Source organism: Lissotriton helveticus, chromosome 8 (genome assembly GCF_964261635.1).
Source record: "Lissotriton helveticus chromosome 8, aLisHel1.1, whole genome shotgun sequence".
NCBI classification, from domain to species: Eukaryota; Metazoa; Chordata; class Amphibia; order Caudata; family Salamandridae; genus Lissotriton; species Lissotriton helveticus.
The window spans coordinates 1058694143-1058710575 of NC_136069.1; the positions used below are offsets into that span (position 1 = coordinate 1058694143).

At 45.8% G+C, this 16433-nt stretch overlaps 1 protein-coding gene across 1 annotated transcript in view; it reads right to left on the reverse strand.

Moving 5' to 3' along the window:
* The window catches only part of CFAP47 (cilia and flagella associated protein 47), a 2858849-nt gene that overhangs the window by 2424620 nt on the left and 417796 nt on the right, over window positions 1-16433 (reverse strand). Inside the window, exons 24-25 of the mRNA XM_078657910.1 lie at window positions 15457-15616; window positions 338-536 (exon numbers count right to left, since the gene is read on the reverse strand). Coding sequence (XP_078514036.1) covers window positions 338-536; window positions 15457-15616 — 359 coding nt within the window. The remainder of the gene's footprint in view (window positions 1-337; window positions 537-15456; window positions 15617-16433) is intronic.

Below are 16433 nucleotides of genomic sequence, written 5' to 3' on the forward strand. Positions count from 1 at the left end.
ACAGGAAAGGTCTTGACACTCTGGTAAGACAGCAGTCATGTGACACATCCCTTGCACCACTGCACATTATTTCTAGAAGAGAATTCAGGAACCATGCAGTCTTGCAACATTTGCCATAAGCCACATCACTTGCTATATCATTTTGAATGTGATATTTAATATTTTACTTGTAACTTTTAATTGAAAACAAAATGCTATCAAAATAAAAAAAAAGGCTATGCAGCAAACCAATCTATTGCTTACAAACATGCTAAAGTAATAGCACACAGTGGGTTTGGCAAGTCTCTACATGGCCTGGCACACATACAATGACCTACTCTGAAAATGAATACAATACCTGGGATAGTCGGAAGGAGAAATTGTGAATTCTGCCATTGTGTCAGTGTCCAAGGGCACAGGAGTCAGAACTACAAATGGTGGATCAAAAGATAACTTTGGTGATTTTACATTTCCAGAGAGGTATAAGGGTGTGAAGTGATTAGTTGGGTTATCGTTCAAGATAACTGGCACTTCTGCTCTGTATGTGCCCCGACAAGCTGATGGGGATAAAACAGAAAAAACATCATGTTAAACATGTGAGACAACTAATCTTTAAAGCCACCATTTTACAAATTCCAAAATAAGATAAATCAAATATCAGTTTTAATATTAAACAGGACACTAATTCTCATATATTAAAAATATAGATGTATTGTAGTTGGAAGAAAAATGAGAATGCATCATGTAACGGCCTTCTACAGAGCATTATTGGAAAAAAACATTGTCTTCTAAAAGAAGGAATAGCTTTTTATCAGTAAAATAGACCGTGACCTACTGAATCTCCTCATAACAGTCACCAAACATGGGGCTCTAAAAAGCATTTTTCATTGTTAATAACAACTGAAAAATGCAGAAGCAAAACAATTGGTTTTTAAGTGAATGCCGTACAAATTATAATACTTCAAGAATGAATACAAAATGCTAACTGCACAAATGTAAATTGTTCCACCGTAGCCCTCCAATGACATTTTGTGATAAAAAATATATGTTGTACATGTTCGTGTTCTGCAAGGTCAATTATGATATTGCACACACATTCAGAAATGTGTTAAAGTTTCAGAAATCAACAGACTTTATTGACATGGATGTTTCAATATTACAAAGGTTTCCTGAATCTGTTCTTCCACAACAAAGGGGATACTGCTTAAAATTAAGAGTGGGTAACAGAGAACATAAAGTCAGCCAAAACAAAGGTGGCCATGTTATTAGTAAATGCAACAAAACTAGGTACATTTTACTCTGATTGAGGAGTGAAAGTAGACCAGCACCTCTACAACCAAAATGTCAATGCCATATTAAAATAACGATGTCTATGTTTAAATCTAAATGTATTTCTAATCTATAGAACTATATTTATATATGAATGTGGGTAGACATTGCTGATCCAGGTCGAATTTTTGGGGACAGCATTTAAAAAAAAGGCTTATGTGTTGCAGTGATGATGTCATATTTCAGGAACCAGGAGACCTATATACTTCATTTTGGTATCAAAACATAGGTTTGAAGGGTTAAGTAGTCCTATAGAGACAGAAAAAACTTCTCAGAGCTACCCTTCCACCATTTTCCAAAATCACGGTTATAATAGAGGAAGAAGAGACATAGATAGAAAGGAAACAAATAATAATGTTTTTTAATCCTTTTATGTATACACCAAGCAATGTTTATGATCTGAATATGAAAAATGAATAGTGTTTATTACTCCTGTTTTAGACACATTTTCATAGTTCACTATCTTTATTTATTTCGGCAATTGCTCATGGTACATTTGCAGAATGCTGAACATTTGAGAAGACGAACTTTCTAGAACCAAATAAGGATAAATAAATGTTCTCGTAGGCCAAGATATTTTCGCTCATTAGATACGTGGCTAGTGTAAATGTAGTAGGGATAAACAATAGGCCCTTTGATAGAACAACATGTTCCACTTTGGTGAGAGTGCACTCAGAGATATTAATGACAGGGTCCGCTTGCATTGTTTCATCTGGCATGATGGTTGGATTCACCACCGGTAGGTCTGTCGCCTCGTGTTGATTTCGCCATGGTTCTCTTGGCGCTGGAATCTGATTCTCAAGTTTCCGCGTTGGTTGTTTCTCCCTCGGTTCCATCTCATCGGTCTTTCCCAATTCGGGTCCCTGTTGGTCCAGGAAGGATCCCCTAAAAAAGAAGAGGAGGAGGACGCTTCTTGTGTATCTTGGTTTCTCTGTCCTTGTTGGTAAGGTCGATTGTTGGAACTTGTGCTGGGTCGGTCAGAGTCACTTTCTGAACCACTTCCGTTTTACACGCTTTAGTAGACATTACAGGCGCGATATGTGCCTCACATGTACTATAACTTTTTTCTTTTTAGACTACAACCTGACGGTGTAGGTCTACCAATACTTTGAAATTGGAAGCGATCCAGGTCTATTGGGATCTTTTTCATTTACTGCATGCGGTAAGCGCTAAATCATATTGCCTCTTCTTACTTTTACTCAGTGGATAGGTTGGACACACCTGACACATCTTTCTCATTATTTGACAGGCTATCAACAATTGCTTCCCCACCCCCAGTCCTGATGAAGACCCGCCTTTGACGCTTAATTAGCTGTGCGTCCGCCAAGGGTTGAAATGTCTACGCTGTAGTCATGCTAGTCCATGCAGCTTCCCTGACCCTACTCTGAAGTCATATTGGGTCTAGGATTCATACGAAAAAGAACAGACAGTTCAACATAATTGTTATTTGTCTGTATTTTATGTGTATAGCATTTTCTTCACCAATCACCACAAGTCACCTTGTCGGCACTTTATTCACGTTATCGCCGGATATTGTATTGCCTTATCGACAGCCAGATGAATTAACATGTAAATACCATATTTATACAATACAATCTTCATTTTTGAAAAAACTATTTTCCGTTTGTGGTGTGTTCTATTTATCATTATTTGGTTCTAGAAAAGTTCAGTTGAACCACTTTGTTGAATCTTGCATTAAGCCTGTAATATTTGTGAATTATAAGTCTATGACATATTAGCTACACTGAACAAAAGGAATTGTCACACCCAGACAGAACCACTTCTATACATATCACATATATTCTATAGGGACACAGGATTACCCCATTATTTCTAATGGAATATTTGAGAAGAGCATATCGACAGGGACATCTTTTTGTAGCACAGGTTTTGCACGAACCTGTACGTGTAAGCTCTGTTGGTAGAGGTTTTAGCAAAATTTTGTAGGTTTTAGCACCCAATCAATATCTTCCCAACCAAATTCACATGCATCTTTCTCTACATATGCATGATCTAAAACATTTACACATCTTCTGATAAAGTAAAACACGCACAGAATGTGACTTTGGTGTGAGGTCACTTGAGGGACTGATCTCTTGAACTCCCTGTACCGGAGATAGTTAAACGCCGTTAGTCAGAACTCTGTTTCCACACACGCACAAGGTATTTTTCTATGTCTTTAAAGTCACATTCTTTTTCTGTCTCAGCAAATCCTTGTAGAAACTTCACAGGTTCAGAAGTTAAAGCACCAACCTTTGTTTAAATTTTGCGCATCGTGTGATAACCTGTAAGAATATGTGCCTTGATAAGAATGCTAGGCGTCTCTGGGTCAAGTTTCTTGTGCAGAAAATTAATCAGGATTAAGTGTCTTTTATCACCTGTTTCATAACATATCCATAAGTCCGACAATTCTTGACCTATGAACATAGCAACAAATCTAAGTAGCACAATAATGATATCTTTGTCATTTGACAGTACAATAACTCGATTTGAACCCTTGAGCCATACATAAAGAAGTTTATCTATTCTTCTTCAGGAGATGCTGAGGAAGCAGCGGTACGGCTCTCTGACTCTATCACCAGGGCGGTAGATGAGCTAGCTCCCCCGTCCCTTAGATATTCGGCTCGCCGTAAGCCCACTGCTCCGTGGTACACGGACTCACTAAGACTTCTTCGACAAGGCTGTAGAAGACAGGAACGAAAATGGAGGAAAGCGTGGGATCCTACTGAAAGGGTAGTACATAAGGGTCTGCTTGCCGACTATAAATCTAGTGTTATCAGGGAAAAGCAGAAGTACTTCTCGAATCTCACTACCTCCCTTACTTCCCCTAGGGAGCTCTTTAAAATTGTCGACTCCCTCTGCTCCCTACAGGTTCCTGATCCAGTGGTGGGCTCGCAGGAGCTATGTAACAATATATCAGAGTTCTTCCACAAGAAAATTGAGGATATATATCTCGCACTTGAAACCCAGAGAAAGTCGCTAGCCGACTCCTCTCTCCAAACCTTGACTATTTCAGAAGCTTGGACTAGAGACCATCCTGAAAGCCTAATGGACTTTCCGCTTCTTACGCAAGAAGGACTTGAGCTCTTGCTCGATAGAATTAAATCCTCATCCCCTCTTGATCCCTGTCCCCTGAGGATACTGAAGGAATGCAGAGCAATCTTGCTTCCGCCTCTCCTGGAAGTCATGAATGGTGCCATAACCCAGGGTACCTTCCCTTCAATATGGAAGAGGGCAATAGTGAAGCCCCTACTTAAGAAGCCCACGCTGGACCCGGAACAGTTGAAAAATTTCAGACCTATTTCACTGTTACCCGCTCCTGCGAAGATTCTTGAGTCACACCTCAACTGCCATCTTACTACCTTCCTGGACTCATCTGGGTATCTTGACAGCTCCCAGCATGGGTTCCGAAAGGCACACAGTACTGAGACAGCTCTGACTATGGTGGCAAATAACATACGTATGAGGGTGGATGCCGGCCAAACTACTGTGTTGATGCTACTGGACCTCACAGCGGCGTTTGACACCCTGTCTCCCTCTACTCTTACATCTCGGCTGAGGGAGGCAGGGATCTCCGGCATGGCTCTTAACCTTCTATGCTCCTTTTTACAACGTAGGGAGCAAAGAGTCAAGCTTGGTGAATTCCTTTCCCCTGCTATGTCCTTGCAATGTGGGGTGCCTCAAGGGTCGGCTCTTAGCCCGACCCTATTTAACATTTATGTCGCCCCTCTTGCAAGGCTAGTAAAATCTCAGGGGATGGAATTGGTGTCATACGCCGATGACACTCAAATTATGGTGTCACTGACCCACTCAGTTTCAACATCTGCCACCAACTTCAGGATCTGTATGCAGACAGTCTCTGACTGGATGCTTCAGAATTCCCTGAAGTTGAATGGCGACAAAACTGAGATCCTGGTCTTTGGTAAGGACCAGGATATTTGGTCAGATGAGTGGTGGCCGGACTCACTGGGAACCTGTCCATCTCCTTCCCAGTCGGCAAGAAATCTGGGAGTAATCTTTGATACCTCCTTGTCCATGACCTTGCAGGTCAACCGTACAGTTGCTACCTGCTGGGGGGTGTTAAAGATTCTTAGAAGGATTGTTCACTATCTTTCCCCCTCAGCACATAAGCAGGTGGCAGTGGCACTGGTGAGTTCAAGGTTGGACTACTGCAATGCGCTTTATGCAGACTCCAACAAGGGGCTCATCCAGCGATTACAGGTGGTTAAAAATGCGGCTGCTCGTTTTGTTCTAGCACTTCCCAAAACCTCATCTGCAACGATGGCCAGAAAGAGCCTTCACTGGCTCCCTATTCATCTTAGGATCTCGTTTAAGATCCTTTGCCTTGCCTACCGAGCTTTGGCTGAGGGTCTCTCTGATCCCCTGGGTGCCTTGCTGACCCGCTACCAACCTTGTAGATCTCTGAGATCTTCAGAGATGAATCTGTTGGTGGTCCCACGTGCCAAAAGGGTACGTTGGGGAAACAGAGCATTTTCCATTGTTGCTCCCAAATTATGGAACCTGCTGCCTCATGAGATTAAGATTCAACCTTCTCTGCCCTCTTTTAAAAAAGCGCTCAAGACCTGGTGTTTTGTCAGGGCTTACCCGTAATTAGGAGTATACTCTGGTAGCTGGTATTGTTTGGTTAGGCGCCTTGACGCCCCCCTGGGCTTAGTTGCGCGTTAAAAATTGCTTTTCATTTCATTTCTTTTTAACAGCTCACTCAACATATGGCACAACACAAAGGTTAGCTTCCTCCTATTTGCTGTTAAGTTCCTTGAACAATATGGCCCGTATCGTTTCAATATATCTCTGCAGGCACCAGCTCCTCATTGACAATCCTTCCACTTGCAATAAATGGAAATTCAGTGGTCACTGAAGCATCAGCAATGTTTTGGTGAGTTAACATCTCCGAGTTCATCATGTTCGATGTTGAAGATCAGAAATTATCAAGTTGGTCAGGTATAGGTGTTGAATTTTTGATGCAGGCAAGGTCAATTGTTCCACTTGTAGACATTCGGCTGATTCTCTCACATTCTTTGACAGATAGTTCAAGATAACTGTCAAAGGCAATGTGCAGTTCTTACATGGTGCACACTGACTTTGGGATCTGTAGAATAGTCTGAACCACCTCTGCAAAATTTTGAATGGATGAAATCCTAACCATTCGGAATTCTGACATATGGTCCACAATAATAGCAGTTTTCAATGAAAACACCTTTTCGAATTGAAATTCTTCAGGTGTAATTTTTCTTTTTAGCTCTTGTACGAGGTTGTGCTTTACTGGTTTGGTTGCACCATCTCTATCAACTAACACATTTGTTGGATGAAGATCTTGCGACAGAATGTCCTTGATAAATTCACTCCTTTCATTTGCTACATTCATCTCTCTATGTGCTTGAAAAAGTTGTTTTTTTGTAACCTGTTTTGTAGTGGCTGGTTGGACAAAACTCTTACTATGGCAATTAAAGAGTGGAAGTTTAGCTAGTGATTATGTCAAACAGCTTTTTCTCTTTCAATACAAATCTCTCCTGTTTCAGTTCTGGTTAAAGTTATGATCAACATTCCAGGACATGTATTAGAATTTTCATTATATCGTTATCCACATATTGTTTGGTCACAAAGTTGTGTTGTCACACAGGCTCATTCATTTTAGAATCAAACGTTTTTTATTAAGCAGCGACATATCATTGAACACAGCTGGGCTGCCTACATCCACCGGCCGGCAGAGCATAGTCAGACAACATTGAAACACAGCCATAGGGTCTACATCCCGGAGGGCGACCCGGCGAGTAGGAACTGACGGCCAGAGGCGCAACCAATTCTCATGCTGGTACTGCATTTTATAGAAAAGAAAAAACAAACACTAACAAGAAAACAGAAGCCTACCCACCCCCTCCAACACCCTGCCCCCTAAACCCACCTCCCCCCCTCCCCACTCCGCATCAGCCTTGCCCGTGCCTCCGCTTCTGCCCCCCACCGTGTCTCCGCCTTCACGAAGCCACTCCAATCCCCTTATGAGCCCACCCGCGCTGGTTCCACTCGAGGATAAAGCGCAGGCAAGAAGCCTGATAGTATGCCTCTACGCAAGGGAAGCCCAGGCCACCCTCGTCTCGGGGGGCAATAGCCCGGGAGAACGTTACACGAGGGCGCTTATGATCCCACAAAAATGCGGTGAGCAATCTCTGCAATTTCTTCAGTGCCCCCGGCGGGGGGCGCAAGGGTAACATCTGAAAGAGATAGAGGATGCGCGGGAGGATTGTCATCTTTATCGCTGCCAGGCGGCCGAACCAGGCGAGCCGCAACCGGGACCAGTCCGACACAGATTTGGTAGTCTGTCCAAGCAGGAGCCCGTAGTTGAGGGAGACGGTCTGCGGATTCGTAGGTGCTAAACGCATTCCCAGGTAGGGGATTTCTGTGTGAATCCACTGGAAGTCAAGGTCCCTCTGAAGGTCCCAAACATCCTCCGCCGGCACTGAGAGGTTGAGGATTTGGGATTTGAGGAAGTTGACCTTGAAGCCAGCCACCGCCCGAACTCCTGGAGCTCGCGGGAGAGGTGCCGCAAAGAGGAGTGAGGTTGAGTGAGCGACAGGATCACGTCATCAGCGTAAAGGCTCACTTTGTGATCATCAGCACCAAAGCGGATCCCATGTATTGCCGCATTGTCCCGGAGTGTTGCGCAAAGGGCTCCATGTAGAGCGCGAAGAGCAAGGGCGACAGGGGGCAACCCTGTCGCGTCCCGCGCGTGATGGAAAAATGCTCCGAACGGCATCCATTGGTCCGCACCGCCGCTCTAGGGGAGTCATAGAGGCAACGCACCCAGTTGACATAGGTGTCTCCCAGCCCAAAGGTTTTCAGGACTGCGAACAGGTATGACCAGTCGACTCGGTCAAATGCCTTCTCAGCGTCTATAGAGAGGAAGAAGGCCTGCGTACGGGAACGGTGCACCGAGTCCATCAGGTGTAGGAGCCGCTTGGTGTTCTCACCCCCCTGTCGCGTAGGGACGAATCCCACCTGATCGGGTTCAATGATTCCGTCCATGAACGGGCTGAGGCGCGCGGCCAGGATACCGGAAAACAGTTTCATGTCGATGTTGAGGAGGGATATGGGGCGGTACGAGCCGCATTCTTTGGCATCCTTACCCGCCTTGGGGATGACCGTGATGACCGCCTCGGCCATGGAGGGAGTCACCTTTCCCGTCTCCCGGAAGGAGTTGAAGAGGCGCGTTAAGAAGGGTGCCAGTACCCCACAAAACTTCTTGTAAAAGGTGGCCGAGAAGCCATCCGGCCCCGGCGACTTGGCCGTCTTCAAGCGCGAAATAGCAGAGATAACCTCTTCAACGCGTATCTCCGCGTCAAGAGACGCTGCCGAGCTCTGGGAGAGGGGCGTGATTCCACAAGTCGCCAGGTAGGCCTGGACCCGGCCGGGTTCGGGAGGCTCACACGTATACAGCGTGTGATAAAAACGCTGACAGATCGCCGCTATGCGGTCGTCGGCAGTCTGTTCTACAGCATGCGCGTCCCTAATAGCCGGGATGGCCGCTTGCTGCGTGCGGGCCCTCAAGCGGTGCGCCAGCATCCTGCCTCCTTTATCCCCGCTAAGATAGAACTTGTGGCGTAAGCGCAGGAGTGCGTACTCGGCCCGGTCAAGGTCCAGATGTTTAAGCATGCGCCTTTTCGTTTCTAGCTCTCTCCAGACACGCTGCGCCCCGGTACGCTTGTGGATCGCCTCCAACCCCTGCACGTCACGCTCAAGCTCTTCCCGTTTCTCCTTGCGCAGTTTAGCCAGCGACGCCGATACCGCTATACAGTCGCCCCTCACCACCAGTTTAAGCGCTTCCCATACCGAGCTCAATGGCATGCCATCTACATCATTAGTAGCGAAGTAATGCGTGATCGTGTCTCGCAGGCGCTCCACCACTGAGGCCGAATTGAGGAGAGAGTCGCGCAGCCGCCAGCCCCCGGATGATCGCGAGCCGCTGCCCCCTGCCACCCGCACTGAGATAAGAGCATGATCGGATAAAGAGCGCGGGGCGATCTCCGCCAAAGAGAGCTGAGGCATCAGGGAAGTGGAAGCAAGGAAGTGGTCCAGGCACGCGTAGGTCTTGTGGGCCGCAGAGTAATAGGTGTAATCGCGCTCTAACGGGTGCAAGGTACGCCAAACATCATGGAGCCCCCCTTCCTGTAGCCACAACAGACCCCCTTTGGATATGGCCCCTGGACGAGTCCATAACCATATTCAAATCACCCCCAACTAGCACCTACGGGTCCGGAGACATCAGAGCATCCGCAAGAGCTGAGGTCAGGAAGGGTTCTTGCTGCACATTGGGGGCATAGAGGGAGCCCACTGTAAGGCGTGTGTCGCCCCAATGGATCCGGACAGGCGGAAATCGGCCCTTGATATCCACCACCTGGGATAAGATCTTGCAGTGAGCCTTCGCGCTAATCAGTATCGCTACGCCCTGCTTCTTTGCTGTGCAAGAGGACCACATTTGGATCGGGAAACGCCTATCGCTCATTCTCCTGGTATATTTAGAGAGGAGATGCGTTTCCTGCAACAAACAGATATCACTTTCCGCCCCTTCTAGTAGTGACAAAATCGCCGCACGCTTAACTGGGCTGTTAAGGCCCCGTACATTCAAACTAACAATTTTCAGGTCCGTCCCCATCGTAAAAGCAAAACACAGATAGCTTCACTAAAGCTGGGCACACCACAACTGGACAGCAGATCATACATTTCCAAAATGGAGGCAAGTAACGGCTGATGCGAAGTCCCCCCCCCTCCCACAGTCCCCCAACCCAACAGCCCACCACTCCCCCCCCCCCAGAAACCACCCCAGAAACAAAACCCCCAACAATTTGACAGCACCCTCCTGCTCGGAAGACAAGAGGAGGGAACGATAGTCCGTCACATAAGTCCAAAGGGCTGGGGGCATGGACTTAACCCCACCAGCCACCCAGATCCTGATACAGGACAGTATTTTCGGGGAGCGTGGCACTACATTACCCATCAAGGTCCATCTTTCGGGTCCCTCCGACGCCAGCCAGCATCCTGCAGAGATCAAGTGTTGAAAGATAGGGATCAGGACCCTTCTGGAGCCTCCGTCACCTTCGCCACCGGGGCCACTGCCGCCCCTCTCTCCTGGAGACTAATGGATAAGTCCGGACCTGAGGGTTTCGCTGGTCTGCCCACTGTTTGCCACTCCGCGGAACGTCGGCGCCTTCTCAATGGGGAGGATGAGGCCTCCGGCTGGGCCTCCGCACCCTCCAGTCCCAACAGTTCACGAGCTGCCTCCAGGGATCGCACTTGGATCAACTTGCCCTTCCACTTGAAGACCAGTCGGAAAGGATGCCCCCAGGAGTAGGGGATCCCTTGTTCGCGTAGGAAGGTGGTGATCAGCCGAAAGACTCTCCGCTTTGCAAGGGTGGAGGCCGCAAGGTCTTGGTATAGCACTGGGCGATGGTCCCGGAATAGAAGAGGAGTGTGCTCGCGTGCTTTCTTCAGAATCCGTTCCTTCAACTGAAAATCGTGAACACATAACAAGATATCAGGGGGAGGTGCATTGGATCCCCGTGGGAGGCCGACCCTATGGACTCTGTCCATCTGAATCTCGCGGAGGTCTTCCTCCTGCAGGCCGTGGCGGAAGAGCCCATCGACATATTCCCGCAAGTCTGTCCCCTCTCCTTTCCACGGGACAGCTCTGATCCTGACGTTGTTGCGCCGAGATCTATTCTCTAGATCCTCCGCATGTGCCTGCAGGTCCAGGTTCTGCTCAGTGAGGCGTAGGACATCCTGCTGAAGCTGATGAATGTCCTCGGCCGTCCCTAGGTCATGCTCCTCTAGCGTTGCGACTCTTTCTCCAATGGCGTCAACGTCCCTCCGCACCTCCCTGAGATCTGAGGCCAGCTGAGTCCGCAACTCCTGGATATCTTCCTTTATGGCCGTGAAGAGCTCCCACAGAAAGGCCTTGGTGGCGGGGGCGTCATTGTCATCAGGACTGTGGTGTTTGTCGGCCACTGGCGCAGGCCGCAGCGGCGAGCCCTTCGGGGCCCCCTCCTTTGGGGGTTTATCTTTTTTAGGCCTGGTCGACGCCATGATGCTTCCTCGCCGCCGGGGCCCCCAGGCCACGGTCGGTGCCCCTCGGTAATAGGCGGTGCGCTGTCTCTTCCTCCCTTACGGCACACCAGGGTCGCAAGCGAGTCACTGTACCCAGAGGCTGCTTCGCGTGGCGGACCCCTCTGTCCAAACACCACAGTCGCAGGGCCAAACTCGGTAGGGGCCCCCCGGCAGCGTTTCTGCGTCGTGTCTTCAGGCCCGCCAGCTCTTTGGCTCCGCAGCTAGGCCGGGGCGTCTCGCCGCAGGCCCGGGCAGGAGGGGCTCAAGTGTGGGCCCAGGGCCCTCTGTCGTAGTCAGGGCCGGGGTAGCACGCTGTCTGGGGGACCACCCAGCTTCCACCAAGCGTATGGCGCACTGCGGTCGCGGGCCACGTTCACCGCATGGCCGCTCACCAGCGTCACCTCGCCAGCCCTTTAGGCGCCGGTCGCCCTCTCTGCACGGGTCTCGGGGACAGGCAGGTCTCCTCTTCGGGGCCGAGCCCCGACCCCCCAGGTTCACGGGGCTGCGGACTCGCAGTGTGGAGCCCCCGAGCATGTCCCGCTCCCAACGCGGTGATCCGCTTACCCGGCTCCACGGGGTCACCCGATCTCCCCCGGTGTCTGTCTGGGCAGCGCCGCTAGTCGCACCCCTCGCGGGTGCACTCTCAGGACCCCCGGCAGCGGCCCGCCAGCTGCAGGGCGGCGCCGCGATGTCCGTCAGCTCCTTGCGCGGGCCTTCGTAATTCCGGCCCTCTGCGCCGGGGACTCCAGCAGCTGCTCGCCGGAAGCGAGCTCCGGCCACACAAGACGTGACGCCCCTGGTCGCGCGCCGATGGAAGGCCGCGCCCAGCAAGCCGGTCTCGGAGCCTCCAACCACCCGCTTGACTCGCGGAGAGCTTCTAGGCAGTGTCCGAGTGCCCCGCAGCGGCAGCGGACCTCGTACAGGGTGCTCTGCAGGGCACAAAACAATGCTATAAGAAAAGCGGCGACGGAGGGACCGAGCAAGACGTCTTACTCCGCCGCCATCTTGGCCACGCCCCCGGCTCATTCATTTTGAAGGCATTTCCTAGCTGCTGCATGAAATGAAGAAGGCTGTCAACGTGTTTATTGAAACGTTCCCCTCTCTTTCCCACAAGTTTGTGGTTAAGAACAGTGTCACGATGGTCCAGTACATTTTTATTTGCCATCTCTCTGAAAACATTGCAAGTAGAAAGGATTTCATGTAAGATGTATATATATATAATATATATGTTACCCTGCCTGTAAATTGCCTATTCTGCTAAGAATGAAGGAGTAAAGCCAGCTCCAATTATACAAAGTACTCCTGTCACAACTCCTGGATAATTACCTAACATCAATTATTCTGAAATAGGCAAGGCTGGTTTTCCTCTGACATATTCGTCTTAGGTTTTCAGCCTTTTAACGCTAGTGGTCATAGCAAATGAATTTTAAATCTGTTAACACATTCATCTACACTGATTACACAACAGACCAAATTGTGGATCCATCAACAGTACCCACAATTTGTTAGGGGCTGAGAATTGGCTAGGAAGACCATGTAAGACAAACAGCTTTGTAAAAGATTGACTTTAGAAAACAAGGCAGTCTTTTGCAGTGGCCTAGATTGGTTATGGGGCTTAAATAATCTTTATGAAGTATCCAGGAACGGGAAAGGAATCATCTGATATCCCTAAGTTGAAATTCTGTTATGAGAGTTCATTCATTAACTAATCTTTCCTGGTGCCCTCAAGAACTGGATGATAAACAGCACTCACCACCTGCTCATAGCATGATATTGAAAAAGAAACAGATTTTCGTCAGACAGGACACAGGTTCTGAATTAAGGCCTGGAACACTATACTGTCCTTCACGGCATGGGAAATCAACCATCAATTTTTTTTTATTGAGGGAAGACTATATTCAGGTAACTATCCAAACAAACAGCCTTTAGACTTAGACTATATTGGCTGAAATTCAAAAGGAAAATGTTCAAAGTCTACACCCAAAGTTAAATCAACAGTAGCTACGAGGAAATAATACATCTTTCTCTAAGCAGATAAATTAACTTATTTTACCCTGTCAAGGAACAATGAAATATGCATAATATATGCTCACAAAATGATTCAATAACATAAATTAAGGTGATATTTTTCAGTCATAACGTGCCAAGAAATGACAGGGCCAACTTTAGTTTATGAACTGTCTTTTTCTACACAATCTCATACATTAGCACTAGTGTGATCTAATATATTGATACTAATGCAAACTTATCAGATCTGGTAGAAGCAGACATTGCAAAAAGCTAAATTACAATAAACATGATTAAACTGGATTGAACAAGTTGGACTCAGTCTAAAGAAAAACTGAAGTATAACCATAACAAAATAATTTTTCATCAGACTCACAATACAAATGAGCAATTTCATTAAGCATATGGTGCCTCCGAAAGTACTTGAAGTCAATATGTGAACCACAACACATGAAATGGATCTAGTGAAAAGTATAGAGCCCATTTTATTATTCAGGGTCTTCAGCCTTTTTGCAGTAAGCACCATTGAAGACATTTGTCTATGACACCTTCTCTCTGGGACAACTTAACTTAGAAAGACTTATAATCAATTTAGTAACAACTGTTGCACTTGAGATAGAATGAAAGGGTGGTGCCATATCTTCAGCTAAGAGAACCTGATGTGTCTTTTTAGAATTGGGATTTTCAACTTACCTAGGATATATTTTTGAACTTTATTTCTAGGAGACCAAATACATTCCATGGTTACATTTTCTAGATGCATGTATATATAATGTTAACAGGGAATGGCAAAGTACTGATAGGCATAATATTTTAGGTAGAGTCTGCACACCAAAGTTGCAGACCATGACAGCAGTGAAAGACTTTTTGTTTATTTTATAGACTTTTGTAGAGCAGTGCTAATAAGGCATTTTACATTATGTGTGATGAGGATCCTAAATCAAATAAACCATTTAGCTTCTTCTAGATCTCGGAGAGAGATATTGTTAGTTTTCCTAACTAGTTCAGAGATTGGTATTAGGAGTTACTCAGACCAATTTATTGTGTAGTCTGAGAATTTATTAAATGTATTTCTTAGGTCAAGAATTTGGTTTTTGGTACAGAATATACCAAATCATCTTCAAAATGGAGACACATTGTTGACTCACAGCCTATTTTTATACTAGAAAGTATTGTACCTGTTAAGGTTCGAATGCTTGATTGAACAATAACGGAAACAGTGGCATCTGTGTTTTTACTCTTGCATTTGTTAGTGTTTCTCACAAAATCCCATTTAGGTTAATGTTGGCTATTGATCATGGATATAAAACTTTCATTTTGTGGCAAAACCAAATACCCCGAAACACAATACCTTCTATGCCATATGGATGTTCAATCACATTATTTAACTTTTTGAATAATGGTCTACCTTGCTCAATTGCTGTGTAGACCAGAATGAGTTACAATACAAACATTCTTCAACAAACTAAAACAAAAAATATTCAGCCATTCTAACAAGAAGTCAGTATTCCCACAAGGTCACACAATGGTACCTCTATGTAACATTACTAGCACTGACATCGTTTTTTCCTGATCACTGGAGATGCAGCAGGGAAAATACCAGCTTGATACTGGCTGCTGACTTGGGCACCTTTCAGGGAGTTATCTAGTTATTGATGTATGCTGTTAGTTATGGACGGTGGCTAGACAAAAATATTGCCTTTTTCTAACTGTAAATATTTTTTATTAATTAAGGTTTCTCAAACAATCCTTTGCATGTTCTCTGACCATCTGTCAATATTTTTTATTGATAGCTTCATGAGCAGATGGTCTGCTTCGTCACTGAGGCACATTTTAAATTGAATTCAGAAAGATGTTTGAAGGGCAGTACAGTGGTCTATCTTGCTTTATTTTACAGCATAAGAAAATGTGCTTGCCACCTGCCATGTTAGTGAGGAAGATGTTGTAATTTAGTACCACATATAGATAAAGATATGGAATACATTTGCAAAACTCAGTGAATGTGAAAAGATATACTCTTTGTACCTGGGCAGAAGCTCACAGTAAGGATGATTGTTTGACCTGGGTCAAGATAACCAAACTTTCGGGTGAATCTGAATACCCCAGCATCAACAGCTTTGCCTGCTTGATCAAGATCCAACTTCCAGGTTACCCGACCTTTTGAGGTGTTGGATAGTTCAAGTGTCTGAAACGGTTTTTTTGAGAGAGAAAAGGATTAGACAGAAAAAGTGATGAAACATTCCTAGTAGCACTAAAGGATCCAAGTTGTGTAAAATAACACTGTGCCTAAGCCTACTCTGCTTCCTCTATGATTACAACAATTTTTTAGATTCGACTTTCAGTTTAAAATCTATACCCTTTTATAACAAAAAGAAGAAAAGAAGTTTGTACATTTGTAATAAATAATGTATGGAGTGAACAAAATATTCATTAGGGCCAATATTACTGATGGCATTAGCTTTCAACTAACGTATGCTATGCCCTCTATTCCTAAGTATGTTGAACTACAATAGACATAGCAAAAAATGTTGCAACTGTGAGAAAAATATAAATAAGGGCACTTAGTTCAATCCACATTTACTACTTCTGTGATAAGGAGTTTTTGCATGTGGGTAAAATACAGAATAGGCTGCTTTCACAGACGTCTTCCAGTTCATAGAATATTGAATGGAGAAAACTGTTCACTTTTCAACGGTGAAAGATGAGACTTTATTCCAATACTGTTGCTCTATTGTTATCCTGCAGCATTTTTCTGCTAGTAGAAAAAACCGTACAAACTATGCACTGGAAAAAACAAGGGGTACAGGGATGTTACAGTTAGTTAGGCTAAGATTTCACTTATACAAAACCATAGAAATCCAGCACTCATGACATGGTCACAGACATCACTCATGACATCATGGCGACATGATATATATCACTGATGACATCGCTGATGACATCATCCAGTGAGTGTTTTCTAAATGTTTCTGAGTATTAAACAGATATTTTAAGATACTACA